The 21,057-nt window shown below is 42.0% G+C and overlaps 1 protein-coding gene across 1 annotated transcript in view; it reads right to left on the bottom strand.

The window, feature by feature from the left end:
- The window catches only part of PTPRN2 (protein tyrosine phosphatase receptor type N2), a 960,120-nt gene that overhangs the window by 56,285 nt on the left and 882,778 nt on the right, over window positions 1-21,057 (bottom strand). The window contains exon 15 of the mRNA XM_034760012.1: window positions 2,424-2,571. Within this exon, the coding sequence (XP_034615903.1) occupies window positions 2,424-2,571 (148 nt within the window). The remainder of the gene's footprint in view (window positions 1-2,423; window positions 2,572-21,057) is intronic.

The raw sequence follows: 21,057 nt of genomic DNA on the forward strand, positions 1-21,057 counted from the left end.
GAAGTCAGGCAGAGAGAGATTTAGTGACATGCCCAAGGTCACACAGGAAATCTGTGGTAAAGCAGGAATTGAACCAATATCTCCCAAGTCCCATACTGGTGTCCTAACCACTGGACAAGCCTTCCCCATGCTTCATTTGTGATTTTTTTTGCTACACTTATATATACACGTAAAACACTGTACTGAACTGTGGAACTTGTGAACTGTTGAAAAATAAAAACTAAACAGCCTGAAGATTATGTAAAGCTACACATGATCCTACTTTGCACTTAGTTCACTTGATATTAGCCAAAGGTTAACTTTTCTCGCATTTGTATTGAAATCTAGTTAACTTATTTCACAGTACCATTCGTGCAAGGTACGCAAGGACAACATGCATGGTAGAGAATTCATAGAAACCATTATTTTACCAAAAAATTTACTTACTAAATGGGTCGTTTATTTTTAAAAAGGGTATATAGTTTTCCATACGAATATATAACCATCAACCGATCAAAATGTAACCATTGAAGTTCTGGCTCACATTTCTTCACCCATCACTGAAATACCTCTTTTTAACACAGCACAGCAACAATGTTACAATGTAGGAAAGAACGTGAAGCTTACTCTGTCCAATTCAGACTACTAGGGGAACATCAAGTACATTACTAGGCAGAATGCAATTTCCAACATTTAAATTTTCCCAGGAAACGGGGTTTTAGCACTCTTATTTTTGCAAAAGTACTATGGGATCTTTATTGGACTAAAATACCTCCATTTTAAATCTCAGCCAAATTGTCACCTCTCCACAGCACAGTATCGCCTACTACCATACAGGATTGGTTCAGCTTGGACTCAAAGGGAAGAGTCCCCTTTTCTTGGAGCATCTATGCTTTCCTTGGCAGCCTTCCACTCAACTGCTAACCAGGGATGATCCATCTTAGTTTATGAGATGGGATAGATCGCAGCTTACAATGGAATGACTGCAAGTCTATACTCACAAGTACACTTTAAGAAGATTCATTTTGAGCAGGATCTGTTAACAAGAGTGATAAACTGCTCCATGCTACGTCAGCAAATATTTTTTTCCTATTAGCACTTAAAAGGATGCAAAAAAATCTTGCAATTCTTTAGCTCTGGTGGATAAAGTTACTTTGCCAGAACTTGGTGCTTATTACTGCACTTCTGAGATAGAAACTTTTCAATAGACCTGATTCCAAAGCCCACTGAAATCTTGCATTTTATTTCAATGGGCTTTGGGTCAGCTCCACAGTCACCAAAGCGAATTGATAGTGCAAAATTGACTATTCTCCACTCAGAATTCTTCTGGTTTATGTTCTCTTAGGAAAGATAGTGTTGGGAAGGGAACCTTGATCATAACCAAGCAGAATTAAAGGGCTTCCCAAGCTGCCATGCACTGAAGGGCTAAGTTAAGTAGTAATGTGGCGCTAGCAACCCTTCAGCTCTAATCCTGGCTCTGACTCAATGTGTTACCTATCTCCATTTCCCCAACTGTACAATGTACACTTGCAGCTGTCATAGGGAAAATTAATGTTTTCAGAGCACTTAAAAAAATTAAATGGTTTATGGTATCTGCCAAACCACACAGCTGGATTGCAGGCACTCTTTGAAATAAAGCTGCCATTGCAGGTGTGGGTCCTGACTGTTCTTGGTTTAGGTTTTGTTCCACTGGTTATTTAATAAAAATTGTGGTCAAAATTCTCTCTGTTTTTGGGGCTCAACATTTAGCAAATAATGTTAGTTACAGCCAGTGGTGTAATCTAGTAGAAAATACATACAGTAGATAAGCTGCTGGTATTTCTACTCACAAAGACGGCCTTTTACATAAAAAAACCAACAGATTCTAGGAATACAAATATTGGCCACTTTCAGCCTTGTTTTTCGTCCTAAGCCTAACAGAGAACAGTGGCCAACTCCTAAGCTTTTCCAATTAAGCCTACCGGGGCTCACTCACTACAGCTGAGTATCTGATGAACAGATTACTCTGGCTCTCGTTACAATCTGCTGGTATTACTGCTTTGAATTAACATGATACCAGCTCATCTAAAGCCAAGCCAAGCTTATTTGTACTGAATAACCATAACTGCTGATCGTGCACAGAAACTGCATGACAATGTTTGAAAAGCACGCTGGGTGTTGATTCACATGGTAGAGCACTTGCTGTCACTGTTCTGAAGTGTCGTGTGATATAGCTATACATTTTTCAAGTAAAACATAAGGAGACAAGTCAAATGTCTGACAGGACAAACAGGCTGCATATCAAGCAAATGTTGAAAGCTGTGATTTTCTTTTAGATAGAAACAAACACTGTTTTGCATAACGCTTTGCCCTTCACATATAGCTCTGATAATGCTTTACCAAAAGGTGGTAAGGAGACCATCAAGGAATTAATATATATTCACTCCAATTTCAAGGGTACATACACGTTACGACACTTTGAGACCGATTCTTCTGGACGTTCTCCTCCTTCTGGGCAATGGTCATAGCATTGGGTTCAGCTTGATAAGCACAAAGGGCCTCCCACTCTTTCTCCAGACGATTTTTATTCTTCAGATGGTCTTCCATGTAGGACTGAAATGAAAAGAACATACCATCAGGCACCATTTTATATACAGGTTAGCAATGTACTATCCAAATACAGGTCTGGGCTAAAAGAATTTATATACTGTATTTGGGGTCGAAAGTAGAACAGGACCAAATGTAAGGTGGTGCTTACAAAGCCAGAAACCAGGGGTGGTTCAGATCCTGCTCCAATTTTCCAAACTCTCAAAGTTCCAGGGGACTAAATAGGGGAAAAATGGAGAGTGCAGATAAGATGCCTCAGTTTGGCTTATCTGTAGGGGCAGGGAAGAAGTGCTGAGAGTATACATACAAGTAAAAATGATAGGAATTCTGAACCATGTTTGAATAGAGGTGATGATACACAAAAAGGTCTTACAGTTAAATCACTGATTTATAATGTTGTTTAAACTCAATTGTGACACACAAAATATGAATGTCTAACATTAAAAACAGCGCTTTAGCTTTGCTTAGATGAAATGCTTTTAGACACCCCTCTAGCCCCAGCCATGGAACATCATCTCCAAGCTATTTCCTCTTCAATACCTAGAAAAGTGCATAGGTCCCTTTTAACCTCAGATCAAGGTAGGGTGACCAGACAGCAAATGTGAACAATCAGAACAGATGGTGGGGTGTAATAGGAGCCTATATAAGAAAAAGACCCAAAAATCAGGACATCTGGTCACTCTAGATCAAGGAATAGAAGAGAAGCTTATGTCCATTATTCAAACAATTATTTAACATAGGACGATCCCATGTAAGAATGTGTGCTCTTCCAGGCAGGGGCCATGCCTTACCCTATAAAGTGTTGGAGCACTCACAAGGTGTAACAAACTTGCAGCATTTACAGACATAGCTGTTAAGAAGAGTATAAAATTGTTGGCCAAACAACATTTTTGTGATACTACATCATAAAATGCCTCTTCCTGCCTTGGTGAGGTATAGAGGGGAAAGGTGGCTGATTGGATTGTCTGGAGAGAGCTGAGTCCGGGGGAGTGGGAGAGAGGGCATCCCCTCTGACACCTGGACTCTTGCCTGGTGCCTTCCACTCACTCTGCCTCCCATGCCCACCCACTGACCAGTTGAGAGGAGGTGAGGAAGCAGACTGGCTCCAGCAAGCCCTCTCTCCTCCCTTCATGCACTCCCAGGCACTCAGCAGACTTCTTGCTGCTGAAAGCTTCCTCACAGGCCATGCCCTCTATGAGGGGTAGCTGTCAGAACTGGGTTTTCAAGCTTGCTGAGGGTCTGGCCAGATGATCTTTTACAGATTGGAATTTTTTCTCTCTCTGCACTAGACTGGCGAGATGCCCAGTGTTCTTTCATTCCTTGCAGCATCCATAAGCCTCCAAGATGCTGTGAGAAAGGGGATGGGGGAGGGAACGCAGCCACCACTGGATATATTGCTACTCATGCCCTGAGGGAAGATTTCTTCCTGACCCCAAAAGGGATCTGGATAAGGGACAGTACCATTCTAAAAAGTGACAAAGAGTCCTTTGGCACCTTATAGACTAACAGATGTATTGGAGCATAAGCTTTCATAGGTGAATACCCACTTCATAGATTCAAGGACTGGAAGGGACCTCGAGAGGTCATCGAGTCCAGTCCCCTGCCCTCATGGCAGGACCAAATACTGTCTAGACCATCCCGGATAGACATTTATCTAACCTACTCTTAAATATCTCCAGAGATGGAGATTCCACAACCTCCCTAGGCAATTTATTCCAGTGTTTAACCACCCTGACAGTTAGGAACTTTTTCCTAATGTCCAATCTAAACCTCCCTTGCTGCAGTTTAAGCCCATTGCTTCTTGTTCTATCCTTAGAGGCTAAGGTGAACAAGTTTTCTCCCTCCTCCTTATGACATCTTTTTAGATACCTGAAAACTACTATCATGTCCCCTCTCAGTCTTCTCTTTTCCAGACTAAACAAACCCAATTCTTTCAGCCTTCCTTCATAGGTCATGTTCTCAAGACCTTTAATCATTCTTGTTGCTCTTCTCTGGACTCTCTTCAATTTCTCCACATCTTTCTTGAAATGCAGTGCCCAGAACTGGATACAATACTCCAGCTGAGGCCTAACCAGAGCAGAGTAGAGCGGAAGAATGACTTCTCGTGTCTTGCTCACAACTCACCTGTTAATGCATCCCAGAATCATGTTTGCTTTTTTTGCAATAGCATCACACTGTTGACTCATATTTAGCTCGTGGTCCACTATAACCCCTAGATCCCTTTCTGCCATACTCCTTCCTAGACAGTCTCTTCCCATTCTGTATGTGTGAAACTGATTGTTCCTTCCTAAGTGGAGCACTTTGCATTTGTCTTTGTTAAACTTCATCCTGTTTACCTCAGACCATTTCTCCAATTTGTCCAGATCATTTTGAATTATGACCCTATCCTCCAAAGCAGTTGCAATCCCTCCTAGTTAGGCATCATCTGCAAACTTAATAAGCATACTTTGTATGCCAATATCTAAGTTGTTGATGAAGATATTGAACGGAGCCGGTCCCAAAACAGACCCCTGCAGAACCCCACTTGTTATACCTTTCCAGCAGGATTGGGAACCATTAATAACTATTCTCTGAGTACGGTTATCCAGCTAGTTATGCACCCACCGTATAGTAGCCCCCTCTAAGTTGTATTTGCCTAGTTTATCGATAAGAATATCATGCGAGACCATATCAAAGGCCTTAGTAAAGTCTAGGTATACCACATCCACCACTTCTCCCTTCGTCGGATGCATCCACGAAAGCTTATGCTCCAATACGTCTGTAGTCTATAAGGTGCCACAGGACTCTGTCGCTTTTTACAGATCCAGACAAACACAGCTACCCCTCTGATACCAAAGGAGATTGTGACAATAAATGTGAATAAATAGTGTTGCAAATTGTGGCTGGCATCCAGTGCACACAGAAAGCTTTGAGAGGCCAGCTCCGGGGTAAGCCCAATCACTGTTTCCTGATTGGTGGACCCTGTTCTCCATTAGCTTGTGAGGTATCGGAAGGTCTTAAGTTTTGCAGACTTAGTTTTTCCTGTCTACACTCTCATTCCTCCTCATGGGAAGAGAGATAAGGGTTTGGCATTAGGCTGACTCATGAATTTGGTAGTAGGAGTTTGGTGAAAGGTGGCCAACAATTATTCCTTTAAGTCTGCACTAGATCCAATTAATACCTTGTAATTTTGAGGGTGGGAGAGATCAGTCCCTCCCTTTAATAGTAAAGTTAACAAAATTATGACCTGCTACTTTAAATCCACATGTCTACATCTTTATTCTCCTGTATCTCCTCTTCAATCATAATAAGCACTAAAATACTTGGGGAAGCTGAGGGAGAAACTGAGGTTTGAAGAGGTTAAATGACACACTAAAGGTCATGAAGGAAGTTTGGGACAGAGTCATAAAAGAATCCAGAATGCCTCATTTTGAATCATACTTCAAGATCATCATTCCTTAAAGCCCTTTGTTTGCAGTCAAGGCAGACCATTTTTTATTGTTTGCTTTTCCAAGCACCTACTAACATAGTTAATTCCACTGTGACACTTGCCTACAAATAATTGCCTGGAACGATTTCCCAAAAAGCATTCAAATAGAGTTTCCGTTCCTCAAAAATATTTTATGAAGACAATCCATACTATGTCACATGCTCACTTCAAAACATATTCCAAGGGAGAGAGGTTATCATGCCCTTTCCGCAGGTTTTTCAGAAAGATATCATAGGCTTTAAAACTGTCTTCTGCCAAATGCAAGCTTTGCTAAAATTACCATCTCATCATGTTTCCTATAGAACAAGCAAAGCAGGATACTATCCTCTCTTGCAAATCAAACTATGTTTGTCAGTAAAGAAAGGGTGTCTGACACACAGCCTTGTTTTTTGCAAAACACATGTGTCCCCCTGGGGGTGGGGCTGGGGAGTGGAAATCAACCCACCAATACTGAAAAGCAAATATATCAGGATATTTGTAGAAAAGAAAAGAAAAAGATTCAGGTGTACCTTAAATGTCATTGAAACATATTAGACTAAGAGAGATTTTTGGAGAGACAGAGAAATAGTAGTGGCTTAGAAACACAAGATACCTATACCTGTTGTGTCTAATGTGCCTGAGACAGGGTGAGGAAAATGGCATTTATGTTGCTAAGCAAAAATTATTCCTCTTAAAGGAAAGTTGGCACATATGGAAAAAAAATAAAAGTGAAAGAGTGGTACTATACAGGAATCATGATACAACAGAATCAAGATTTTTGGTATTGGAGATGGGACATCTGGTCACCCTAATTTTAGATGGACAGTCCCGATATTTGGGGCTTTGTCTTATATAGGTGCCTATTACAATCCCCCGCCCGTCCCGATTTTTCACACTTGCTGTCTGGTCACCCTAATTGGAGAGCTGTTTATTATGAGATGGTCAAAGAGCAGACGACAATGACAATAATTTCTGAGGACAACCAATAGTATCTTCAAATTTTAAACCACAGTCCTGCAATCTGATTCACAGGGGCAGGCCCTACACCTGTGTAAAAGTCCCACTAACATCAGTGGGACTCTGTACAGACTAAAGGTCCCTTTGATCAGATTCCTAAAATGAGGCCTTAGGTAATACATAGTTTCCACCACCATCCTACCCAGGGCGTTTCCAGTTGCTTCTATTTGTCACCTCAAAGATATCATTTTCCTTTCATTGTTTACATTCTCTGTAAATAGCCGAGTATAGAACAGTTAAGGTTCTTGGTTTTTCAGATGTATGTGAATTTTTTTTTTTAATTTTTAAAGGAATAACTTCCTATTCGAGACAAATCTTAATTTTTTCTGACACTTGCCTGTAAACCTTAAGTGAAAATAAAAATGAATTAGGAGAAAATGCACTCAAAACCTTGCCTCTAACAAAGACTGCTGTCTCTCAAATCAAAATCAACACTTAACTTAGTTCAAACTGATCAGAGCAACACAAACCATTTTCAGTGTAGAGCACCAAGAATTATGAGATGTTTGAATGGCTATAGCCAGATGTGAGGGGGTCTCTCTGTTCAGGCTGACCTACTAGTTAAAAACAATTGTGCAAGCAAATGCATTAAAATGCATTTTAAAGAAAGAACGGGGGAAAAATAAAAAAAAAATAGGAACAGCTTCAACCACTCAGAAATCAAGAAACTCTGTCATAATTAAGCCACGTACTTTAATTTATGGTCCCTTAAAGCAAACCCCATTCCCCACTGCATTTGGCTAGACAGGAACCTAGACAGGATATTCTGAAACATCCTCATGGGAATTCCTGGGAGTATGCTACACTCACTGGTGTGCTTCTGATATTTCTGTCTACTCAAATCCACTCACTAATTAGGATATTTTCGTGAGACATTCTGCAATGCTTGCCTGGCACAATGGAAGTTCATTAACTGCATATCAAACACACACACTGTTTCGCAGTTCCAGAGTAGCACACAAGAGAGAGGGAGGTTGTCACCATTATTTTAATGTTACTCAAAGCCCTATGTACACAGGCAGTGGCTGATCTCACCAAGATGCCCACTTCTAGAGCCGTCCTCAGCACTGAGCCTGCAATCCTGAGTGCCGTGCTCTTGTCTACAGTGTTGCGTGGAAGCCCAGATTCAAGTCTCCTTGGGCAGTTAAGCTTCATGAGGTTTTCACTTTCCTCAAGCAGAGAGGGGCCCAGTGATGCTGCGCATTCATTTGTAGCACAGCTTACACTTTCCCGTCTATGTCCAGATGAGCTGTTCTTGCCACTGAGCATTCTGCAGATGGAGAACAGAGGCACAGAAGACTAAGTAACTTGACCAAGCTCACACAGGAACTTTGTGGTCAAGTGACGCACCCAGTGCCCACGGTGGGTGCAACGTGTTCTTAAATCAATTAATAGCCTATTTTGTAATCAGCAAGGACATGCCATTTCAAAGTCTCAGTGTACTACATTAGGATTCTGCAAGGGTATAAGAAAGCTGTCCTTAGGGAACGACAGAGAATTAGCACACTTGGTGGTTGTCTTGTGGCCCATACTAAGACAGATTGCAAGTTCCTGAAAATGGGCAAGTAGCCAACACCTAAAGGTATGGTTGGGGCTTGGTTAGGACTTCCTGCCTGGTTTGTATTTGGTTAACCTGATTCTTATAATAGAATAGCAGTTAATTTGATACCACACCACTTGTCTGTTTTTATTTAAGGCCTTGCATTTGTGGTAAGTGTTTTGTGGATAAATTAAGATCGACAAACCTGAAACTAATAGTACTGATGTATCTCCAAATACACTGTCTGTCTACATGTAGTATGGCCACCGTCTGCTTTCAAAGCACCTATTTTGTTCATGGCTGTTCAGCAGTTACAAAAGGCAATTATTTTTGGCAAAACACTTGCTGTACTGATCATTGCTTAGAAAAACACTCCTTTGATGCATTCCATCATGAACAAGGAGGCCTCTTCCAGTAAAAGATCAGCAACTTTAATATGATGGACCTTGGCAGGTTTAATCTAATCTCAAATGTCAGCTGTGAAGGGTGGATTGAATATTATCTTAATCCTTGTGACCAGTGACCACATAAATCCACACCTTACTCCTGATGAGGTGAAATCCATTGCCCTCAAAGTCCAAGTTGCTTTTTACAAAGACAGTGCAAGGAAATCAAAATAAGAATTTGACATGCAAGCGCTTCAGAGTGGCGTAGATTGTACGAACCCCCTCCCTGTTGCAATACCTCCCTTGATAGGAAGCAGGGAACTCATAGAGCCCTGCATCCTTGTCAGGCACAGGATTTAACACCTCTCTTCCAAGAAAAAGTGCAGCACATCATCACAGACTCCATGGACTCCCCAAGATCTGCTGGGTGCCAAGAGCCATACAGAGCTCAGCAGCTGCTCTGGTGCGGCTCCTTGGATGGCATCCCTCATCCCAAGAACTCCACTATAGGCAGGAGAGCCCTGACATGGGCTGGGCTAAGGCAGAAATGTCATATGCCCTCTCACTGCATTACATTTCCAGAAAAACCACTTCAGGTGTAACTTAGATGTGCACTGCCACCTCAGCCCCCTGAAGTCTGCCCACTTCCTGGCTCCTCCTCTCTACATCAGAACCACACAGCACTTTCTGCAGTGCCCAGAGGAAGAGGGAAAACACGCTGGCGTCAAAGTGGCTGATCCTGTTTCCACACAGAAAGTTTAGGGAGAAATGCAGATGGGACCCTCTCCATGCCAATCATAAGGGCTTGGTGTTTTCGGGATGCTGTCATTTGTCTCCTAAATGGGAATTTAGATACAAGAGAATTGGCTCTGTACATTATATTGCATCTGAAATGTCACAATAAACACTGAAGGGCCCTTCTTGCAGCAGCTCATTTGCTGTTTCCTCTTGTTCTTTCCAATTTGACCCTGAGATACATTTTTTTTTAAATAGGAATTTTCCCTTTTGTTATTACCGCATGGTTTCAAGCCTTGTTTTGTACATTGTGCTGGCACAGTACATCCCATCCCACCATCATCCCATAGCTTCTTTCCATCCAGTCTCTTGGTCTATTTTTCTTCATATATCCCTTTGCTGCTTCTTACACCAATGTATTTCTCCTCTTTAAGGAGTAATTCTGTTTTACTTTCACATGTCATATGCTTTTTTCATAATTTTTCTGCTTTACTATTTACTCCATAGTGGTGTCAGGGTAGAATTCTTTCCTCCTGCCTGCAGCTCCCAGAATTACAGAAGTCAGAGATGTAAAAGACCTAACCTAGCAGTTCCCAGACTGTGGGTCGCAACCCGAAATGGTCACGGTCATGCCACCAGCAGATAGCGTCGCGGAGATCCCTACTTGTGCGGACAATGCCATTTTGCTCCACACAGCGTGACCTCACATGTATGATGTGTGCAAGGTCACGATTCATAGAGGATGCCATTTCGCTCTACAAAATGACATCCCCTGCACAATGTGACCTCGCATGCACTATATGTAAGAGGTCACACTTTGTGGAAGACACCATTTCATAGAGCAAAATGGTATCTTCCATGCTGTTTGGGGTCCCGGCAGGAAATACTTGATTAAAATGGGGTTGTGGTGGCAACACGTTTGGGAACCCCTGGCCTAGTCGATCATCCAGTGCCTGTCCCTTCAATGCAGGATTGTTCCCTGTACTTCAGTTGCTAAGTTTGCCAAGCCTAGTTTTAAACATCCAACATCTGATAGCTTAAAAACAGCTCACTATCAGGAAATTCTCTGACTTTCCACCTAAATCGTCTTTTTCCGAGTTCCATTCCATATGTACTAGTTGGATCTCTTTCTATTAACAAAAGGTCCAATTCAGCAAGCTGGTACCATGCAAGGAGCAATTGTCGGACTGAACCCTAAAGAATTCTTCTCTTTCTTGGAATTTACATCCTTTGAATGTATGATGACTTATCTAGCCCCATAGTAAGCTACCACACAGCCAGGTGGGGCATACTATTTAACCTTTACATTATATATTGATCTCTCCAGTTCTGTGATCATTTTTTTTTGTCCACTTCTGTCCTCTTTCTAGTTCGTAACTAGTATTTGGGAAATGTGGTACCCTGAATTGAACACAACATTCCTGGGGAGGTAAGGATCCTATTAGAAGGGACTATTCGTTTCTTGCTTTTGCATATGCAGCCCTCCACTGGACTGGTCTTGCTTACTTTACAAACTTACATCTAATTTGCTGTCCAGTGTAGCCCTTATATTTCTTGCAGCCTTCTCTCTCTCACCGAGTATATGTCCTTTACAATCATTTTCCCTTACATGTATTCCTGTTTCATCCTTATGCTGGTTTGTGAGCCAGTGGAGCCATGCAGATCATAGGCCCCCACTGGTCACAACTCACCATGTATTTAAGATGAATTTCATTTTATCTGGTGCTAGGTTTTCAGTCCAGCTACATGCTTTGGTACTATTGCCCCATCCTCGTCAGTGTTCGCAACACCTCCTAATTTAGTCCCACTTGCAAATGTCACTAAAAAGCCATTCCCTCCCACTTCCAGATCATAAATTAAGATGTTAAATAAAACGGCACCGAACACCAATCCTGGTGATACTTTGCTAGATACCACCTCTATATATTGCTGTTTATCATTACTCCATGTGTACCACCCGTTAGCGTTTCAATCCATGACAGTCCACTAAAATAATTCAAATTAAGCTTTCAATTAACATTTCATGAGACAGTTTCAATGCTTTATTAAAATCTAAATCTATTACATCTACCATTTTCATTCCACCTACTGATTTATTCTATTTTAAAAAAAGCAATCAAGTTTGTTCAGGCAAGATTTATTCTTTATTAAACCTAGGCAGATTCTGACTTATGGTGCAGTTTCTCTCTCGGAGGGATGGTGGGAGATTTTCAAACACACACAAAGAACAATTAGGCACCTAATTCCCCCCCCCACACTCTGAATCTCAAGAAATCAATGGGAACCGAACATTTAACTCCCTTTTGTCTCTTTGAAACTCTCCTCTACTTAGTGATTTCTGCTTTTAATATTTGTTCCACTATTTTCTAGTGATAGAGTCTGGATGTAAGGAATGGCAATAGCGATCACTTCTCTCCTCCTGAGAGAAACAATGTTTGCTTTTCTCTAAATATTTTGGTGCCTCCACTGTTGTCCATGGTACAATAAATCCTGTAGCTAGTTTCCTTAAAACCTCAGTATGCATAGTATTCAGACCATAATTTTAATAATTATAAGAAAGTCTCATTTTTAAAGGAGCTTCCTTGTTTACTAAAGCTCTGATTGTTGCTGAGAGACCTGTGTGTCCATATGGAGCCCAAATGACTTTACCGGGATTTGAGCAGAAGCAGGCACTATCCATGGAGCTCTGTTGAAGTCATGGGTCTCCCTATGTGCACATGGGTCTGCTCATGCACATCAGATTGCAGGACTGGGGCCTAACTATGCAAATTTCTGTTCCACATTTCTCAGTGAAGACAAGACTTTAAAAACAAATATTTTAAGTCATTTTAACTATTGCCCATCCTCATCTAACTTTTCTTCCTATACTGATATATTGTGAAAGTCCTCCCTTCCCCATCAAAATAATAATCACTAATTCAGCATTAAAGATATTCATGCTGCTCAGATCCTACAAAATTACAGTAACTTGGCGTCTGTAGGGCTTGCCACATTTGCATATTAAAGTCTGCACGCTTCTGCTAGAAAGCCAAGCTGCAGACATTATCGGGTATGTGATACGGATTCCCATTTTTCAGTTTAGGTGGGAAAGCAGGGGGAATTTATTGGGCCTTATGTGCCCTCTGAATAGACACTGGGGCTACCAAAAAAAAAAAAAAAAAATCTATTAAAACAACAATAGAGACCCAGCAGCTCATCATCTGTGTCTCACCGGTGAGCTCACCTTTAGAAACAAATTCAGTAAATTAACAGTCACAAAACCTCATGTGCCTTGCAACAAATGGGGGGAAATCCTAGCTCCATTGATGTTAATTGTAAAACTCCTATTTAATTTCAATGGAGCCAGAATTTCACCCATACATTACATTACCTATCCATTTCACACAACCATCTATACCCCTCCCTCTTTCCCTTGTACTAGAGAGAGAGAGAGAGTGAGAGCGCAAGCGCACGTGCCTGGAGCACTGGGCCTGGTGCAAGACCAGAGGCCTGAACCAGACGCTGTAAAACAAAGTCAAACCATGTATTAAAGCAGATGCTTACAAGTTCACTGTCCAGTACATACACTTGGCAAAGTTGTTGCTAGAACTAGGGGTCACCAAATTAAATTAATAGGCAGCAGGCTTAAAACAAAACAAAACAAAAAAAGCAAGTATTTCTTCACACAACATACAGTCAACCTGTGGAACTCTTTGCCAGAGGAGGTTGTGAAGGCCAAAAGTATAACAGGGTTCAAAAAAGAACTAGATAAGTTCATGGAGGATAGGTCCCTCAATGGCTATTAGCCAGGATGGACTGGGATGGTTTGCCAGAAGCTGGTAATGAGCAACAGGGCATGGATCACTTAATGATTAACTGTTCTGTTCATTCCCTCTGGGGTACCTGGCATTGGCCACTGTCAGAAGACAGGATGCTGGGCTAGATGGACCTTTGGTCTAACCCAGTATGGCCGTTCTTATGTAGTGTACTAGGCACCAGATATTTACATAAATGTATTTCAGCTAGTACAGATACATCCTAATCTAGTACAAGATAAGATGTTTGACAAAACAATGAAAAAGGATGTCATGAAATACGTATGGTGGTGTGTAAATTGTGTATGTGAGTTGTTTGTCTCAGCCTATATATGTCAGGGTACTTTGCTTGAATTCTTTGTTCGGCCGAGGGGGCAGCGGAAAGTCCTACCACTGACTGAGCTGTTCCTTGCCACAGGGCACTCATATGTTCGCGTACCTATAACCATGGATTCAGGGCACTAGGACTGTCTTGCCAGCAATAAATCTGGCCGAATGCCTTAGTCACTGAACCGTGCCTGTGGTCTTTCTTTATGAGTAACATTGAAGACTGCGGAATAAGCGGGCTGCGCTATCTTCTCCAAGGACAGAAGCACTGAGCAGCCTAAACAATGTTACTGCAGTAACGACATTCCATCCTTCAGCACTTAAGAGCACTGAGTAGTATTACGAGGTTTGCTGAATCAGCTATCTGCAAAGAGCTAGACAACATACTGAAAGAACACACACATGCAAGGCAACTGACAACATCCCTGCCCTAAGATCTGATAGTTTAAACTGTGTTTCCACTGTGGTCACAAATGAAAATCTACGTACAATAGATAGGGCCCTACCAAATTCAGAGTCCATTTTGGTCAATTTCATGGTCATAGGATTTTTAAAATAGTAAATTTCATGGTGTTGTAACTATAGGGGTCCTGACCCAACTCTGAAGGCAGCAGTGCAGAAGTAAGGGTGGCATGGTACGGTATTGCCACCCTTACTTCTGCACTGCTGCCAGTGGGGTGCTGCCTTCAGAACTGGGTGCCTGGCTAGCAGCCATCACTCTCCAGCCACCCAGCTCTGAAGGCAGCACAGAAGTAAGGATAGCAATACCGCAACCCTTCTTAAATAACCTTGTGATACCCCCCACACAATCCTCTTTTGAGTCAGGACCCCACTTTGAGAAACGCTGGTCTCCCCCGTGAAATCTGTATAGTATAAGGTAAAAGTACACAAAAGACCAGATTTCACGGTCTGTGACACATTTTTCACGGCCGTGAATTTGGTAGGGCCCTAACAATAGGAAGAAAGGGGGGTTTTGTACATCATCTGAATCTTCACAAACTACGCTGAGTGAGATATTTTTCTCTTCAACATTTAAGAAATATGAGCACAATACTGTGCTTTAGTTTAATTTTGCTCAGACTTCTCAATATCTGATCATAATTGGAAGAAAAAGGACAGTTTTTGAAGTAGTACATATGCCTGTTAATTCGGCCTGGCAAAACTATCAAGAAAATTTACCAGTGCAGGCACAGAACACCCTGAATATGATGGATGGGGATTACAAAAACAAAACAAAAGCAAAGAAATAATTCTCTTGGGCAACTACTCACCCTAGGTGGAAGAATTTTAATAGACTGTTTTAACAAGATTACATGATTAGTAAATAAATGCTAATTTCTATTGTGGTAACAATAAACAATAAAAATTGGCACCTTGTACTTTAGATTTTATATTTATAAAAGCAAAGATTTTTGTAAATGACAGTGTGCAGTGGAACTGTACTCAGAGAGCACAATATTGCTATAGCATGTTATATAATATAATTTTAAAGATCACCCCTAGGATCTCTAGGGAAAACTCATCTTTGTACTGAACAGCACATTACAGAATCTGCCAAACTAAACTACACAATACAACTTTTAGAATAATGTTTATTCACAAGGACGTTAAATGACAACCTGTGTTCTATTTACCTAAATTAATATACCCTTGATGCAGTGGATATCACTACCTCCCCCACTCTTAATGCTTTGATAATAGAGTTTTGTAACGTGTAAAAGGATTATTTCAATCCAATCAGCAGGTGCTGGGATCAGTGTGTGTCAGACAAACACTTGCTAATCCCTTTTCTTACAGCTCCCAGCTGCCAAAGGTGCTCAGTGAAATCCAAATGAAATAGTAGGATACAACCTGTGTGGACTGAGGCAGATTTTCAGCTCTGTTGAAACTCCTGAAAATTACATGTTATCCTGACCATTGTTAAAGGCTGAAATGATGGGGTCAGTAGGCTTTTTTTAAAAGCTAAATAAGAAAATGAATACTGAAGTACTTCCACTACCTAAAATGTAATGTAAGGCAAACAAACTCTGTTTATAATCTCTTCTCAGATTACCTGCTAGTAGTGGTGTTTGCTAGGTCTTAAAACCACCCCCAACCCACATACAGCTATCAAATTATGCCTATAACGTTTCATCCCTACAATTACTGTGCTTTAAACAAACCTTCAACAATAGGGAGAAGATGATTACCAAAAAGGCAATACAATACTCTGTTACAAATTTTGCATTTCTGTAGCTCCTTCCATCCACCTATCTGAAAGCACTCCCAGCACTCCTGCAAGGGAGGCAAATATTACTGCCATTTTACACATGGAAAACGAAAGGGCAGAAGCACTGAAGTCAATTTCATAAAAATTTCATAATGGCGATATCCCATCTCCCAGAACTGGAAGGGACCTTGAAAGGTCATCGAGTCTAGCCCCCTGCCTTCACTAGCAGGACCAAGTAGTGATTTTGCCCCAGATCCCTAAGTGGCCCCCTCAAGGATTGAACTCACAACCCTGGGTTTAGCAGGCCAATGCTCAAACCACTGAGCTATCCCCCCACAGTAATTGCCCAAGGTCACAGCCTATCATACGGCTGGGAAAAGAACTTCGATCTCTTGACTCACAGTCTTGGGCCTTAACCTTCCTTTCATGACTGTTCATAACAGGTCTAAAACTAGCATTAATGAATACATTTGATGCCACTGTAGTAATCAATTAGGAATTCGGTGTTTGGGGTTTTTAAAAGATAAAGGATTAGAGTTGCTGGTGAAGTCAATAATGTAACATAATGTAATTTAACACAACTGTTATATTCTACTTATACATGAAATTCCAGGTTAGATACTGGAGGGACAAAGGATGAATTAGCTCTAAATCATTTTTTATTTTTTCTACACCTCCCTACGCTGGCTCTTGGTAATAGAGATTTAAAATAAATGAAGAGGGCTATTTTCAAAAAATTGTGAAATCAGATAATTTAGCTGCATGTTGCGATTTCACCATATTTGACATATTAGAATTAGGATATGCACAAAACTTAAAAAAAAATTATTTAAAGTCAACTCTGAACAATGGGAAGAGACACCAAGAATGGATGCTGTTAAATTATTCACGAGTGGTGTTGCTATGAGCTTTCAGTAGCTTTGCTAAAAAAGCAAAATCACTAACCATACAGTTATATCAAAATTAGCAGATGTCACTAATTAAAAAAATATATAAACCAAACCACCACCTCATCACTGGCAGAGTTATAATTTCAAATATATGTGCCAGAATTGTATCCCCAAAAGCTCAGAATTGCTTGCCTGCTCTGGTGCACAATTGCACTTCTACATACACTTTCCATTCTTTTTTTAGAAGAATTTTTAAAGATGATCCATTTTGCTTGCTTCTGTTTTCCACTAATGATCTGCACATCAAACAATAAATGCAAGATGCAAGTGTGATTTACTAACATTTCCACGTGGGAGTGTTGTGTGCCTAAATGAGAGCTTTAAAGATATTAGACACCTACTTACTAATTAAGAACACAAAAATAAAAGCCACACCTCAAGGCCCATTAACACAATTATGCATCGAAGTTTGGGTTCCCTATTGGATACTATATTTGCAAATTATAGCCTTAATTATCTTTTTCAAAGCACTAAGACATCCATTTACTATACACAGAAAATTACTGATGAATAAATATTTGGTTCTAAAAATGTTCAGTCTCAAAAATGTGCATCTATTGTGTTGTTGAGTTCTACAAAGATAAAGAGACCAGGGAAACCCTAACCAACCATGACAAAAGACATCAAACAGATGCAACATATACATTGACTTGTAGATGTGGGGCCAAACTATGGCCCTGCTAGCAGTTGGCCATCTTGTGGGGGGCGGGAACATTATGTCTACAGACATAATGCATAGTACAAAGCACAGTGTGCAGCAATGCTTACTATACGTCAAAGAAGGCAGCCAATTCTTTTCTGAGACCAACCATGCCACATCAAGAAAACATTAAAAAACAGACCACTTATGAAAGACAAGAGAACAAGTTATAAAAATGGATGATGGGACAGTGTTATATAAATACATATGTTACATGCATACACATTCACATCTCTCTCTCTCTCTCTGTACACACAGAAGCACATATGTAAGGGAGAAAAAAGGGGCAGAGGGATGGAGGGCAAAAATCAGCCCTTTCATGGGAACCTACACAAGACCCATGACCAGGAAACTCTGGCCACCAAGGCTTCTCCCCATTAAACCCTGGATTTCAGGATCACGATGAAAAAATTCCATGGATCTTGGGACATGCACATTACTTTCCCAGTAGTGCTGGTTCTCTTGGTAGCAACAGACAAGAGCTTCCAGGCCAGCTGCTCACACTCTTGTTGCAGTTTGTGGATTTCAATAGTGCATGGTCTAGACTTGAGATGAGAATGCAGGAACTACGGGGCAAAGAGCAAATTAAGGGGAACACAGGGAAAATAATGTGACATGGGGAGAGAAAGAGAATTCAACAACAGCAAACATGGCTTAATGGAAAAGAGACAGGATTCTGATGAAAGCAGATGCTGCTTTCTAAAGAAAGAGAATTACAGAAATGAAGAAAACAGACACGTGATAAACCAAGAAAATGGTATGCAGAGTGAAGAAGAGACTCTTAGGAGCATAAACAACATTTGCTCATATTTTATTGCTTTCCCCTGGCAAATGTCTCTTTTCACACTCTAAGTTGGGAGAAAAGGATAGGAGAGCTGTTCTGAGCACTTGGTAAATTAGTACTGCTGCCTACTCAGAATTCTGCAGCTAAGTAGCTGGAGAAAACATAGATAACCTAACGTTCACAGTATTGATAATAGCTGAGGGTCTGCAGCCCCCAGACTCAGCATATTTGTGGAACTGCCCCTTGAAAAAGGGGATTTGTCTGCACAAACCGAAATGCAAACAAATGGGCACCATTCTAACTGTGACAGTGTTGGCTAATGGTGGCCTAAACACTACCATTTTGGCTTAAAAGAGTCTTTCAGTTTGGAGACTGCCACAAATGTCTTTTAACCATTCTGTAATCCAAGTAACAAATACTTTACTTCTAGATAAAGAGACCAATGCTAAATCATCTCTCAAAAAAACTAAATATGAATAGACTAGCAAATCTACTAACAGAACTCCCCTATGTTTTCACATGTTATCACGGAGGTTGGGTGGAGAGAGACAAAAGGAAAAAAAAAAACAGTTAAAACACTCCACCCAAGGGCCTGATCCAATGTCTAGTGAAGTCAGCGAGAAGGCCCCAATTAACTTCAATATTAAGGCCTCATCCGGTGAAAAAAAATCTATTTGAAGAGCAAGTATTCTGAAGCAGAGCTGATCAAAAAATGGATTTTCTGTCCTCTGAAATCTGACCCATGAAAAATTTTGATATAAAGATAGATACACACACAAATTGGGACAGACACCTTTTTTTTTTATGAAACAAAATTCTAGAAAAAAAATCATTCAGGTCAATTAGAATATTTATTTAGATACATTCAAAACATTGTTTTAATTTGGACCATTGTAATTTTTTTAAATGAATGTAAAATAAATTTCAAAACAAAAAGGTGTGTCAAAATGAAAAACTGAATCTTTCCAATCTGAAAATGTCCAAATGGGATTTCAAAACTTTTTTCCAATTTTTCTTTAAATAAAATTCCATTGAAATTGATACGATTGCATGCAAAATTTCAGTTTAGTTGAAACATCACTTAAAGTGGCAAACACGGTTTCAATGAAAATTTTTCGGCCAGCTCTATTCCCAAACTGTATTTTATTAATCTACATCTGAGACAATCCAGGCCTTAATCCTCTCGGGACAAGGGCCTGCACAGATCCATACACTGCACAGAGTTCTGTTTACTCCAATAGTACTCACATGGATACATGTGGATGAATCTCCTTTTGCAGGACTAGAGAATCAAACAGTTCATATTTCAAAGTAACTAACATTTTGGTCTCAGTCTATCTGAACTGATGCTTTCATCTGCTACTAATTTTCTTCCTGGTAATAAAGAACATTGCTTGATTGCAGGGAGGAAGGATACACTACTGTTTTGCACTAGACAAACAGCTTGTACATCTATACTGAAATCATGGGGTATGACTGCACATACCCAAGCTAGCTAGATCAGTACCAGAGCACTGAAGTTGTAGCAGCACGTACACTTCAGCTAGGGTTGCCAACTCTGACTGAAGCTATTCCGGGAGATTTCCACCCCCCACAATATGACAAAATGTCATTTTCTTAAAATATCCTATTAAAATCTCCTGGATTGCTTTCAGTAGTCACCGGGAGACCAATGCTGATTCCAGGAGACTCCAGGCCAGTTCTGGTGGGTTGGCAATAGGGTGACCAGACGTCCCGATTTTATCGGGACTGTCCTGATATTTCCTTGTTTGTCCCACGTCCCGACCGACATGCGGTCGGGACACTGGACAAACAAGGAAATGCCCCGGAGCCTGGAAGTGCTCGCACCCCCCCTGCCCCGACTCCGCTCCCTCCTCCCCCGATTGGCTCCCTCCCCGAATCCCCGCCTCTTCCCTGGGCTCACCATTCCTCCTCCCTCCACAAGCGCTGGAGGGAGGCCCAGGAGACGCAGGGGAAGCGCGGGGCCGGGGTGAGTGAGAGTCCGGCCTGGCCCCGAGCAGGCAGGACTCAGTTGGGTGGTTGGGAGAGGAGGGGGGCGACCCGCGGGGCCAGGCGGCGGCTGTTGTTGTCCCCCCGGGCAGCGGGACTCGGGAGCAGCCGCTACTGCAGCTCCCACTGCCGCGGGGGAGGAAGCGGCCATGGCGCTCCGCGGCTGCGGCGCCTCTGAACCCCCCGAGCCGGGGCCTGCTGCGGGGCCCCAGCAGCGCGTACGCTGGGCCCAGCCCCTGGCCAGTCGCGTCTGGGCTGCTGCCCAGCTGGTGCTATCCCGCGGCGGCCCCGGGGCGGAGGCATCGGCCGCCCAGCCCCGTTCGTTCCCCTGCGGGACGGGGTGTCTGGGGCCTGCTGCCCCCACTCCGGGGCCGCCGCGGGATAGCACCAGCTGGGCAACAGCCCAGACGCGACTGGCCAGGGGCTGGGCCCAGCGTACGCGCTGCTGGGTCCCCGCAGCAGGCCCCGGCTCGGGAGGTTCGGGGGCGTCAGAGCCGCAGCCGCGGAGCGCCATGGCCGCTTCCTCCCCCGCGGCAGTGGGAGCTGCAGCAGCGGCTGCTCCCGAGTCCCGCTGGCTGCTGGGGGGACAACA

The sequence above is a fragment of the Trachemys scripta genome, chromosome 2 (genome assembly GCF_013100865.1).
Source record: "Trachemys scripta elegans isolate TJP31775 chromosome 2, CAS_Tse_1.0, whole genome shotgun sequence".
Classification (NCBI taxonomy): domain Eukaryota; kingdom Metazoa; phylum Chordata; order Testudines; family Emydidae; genus Trachemys; species Trachemys scripta.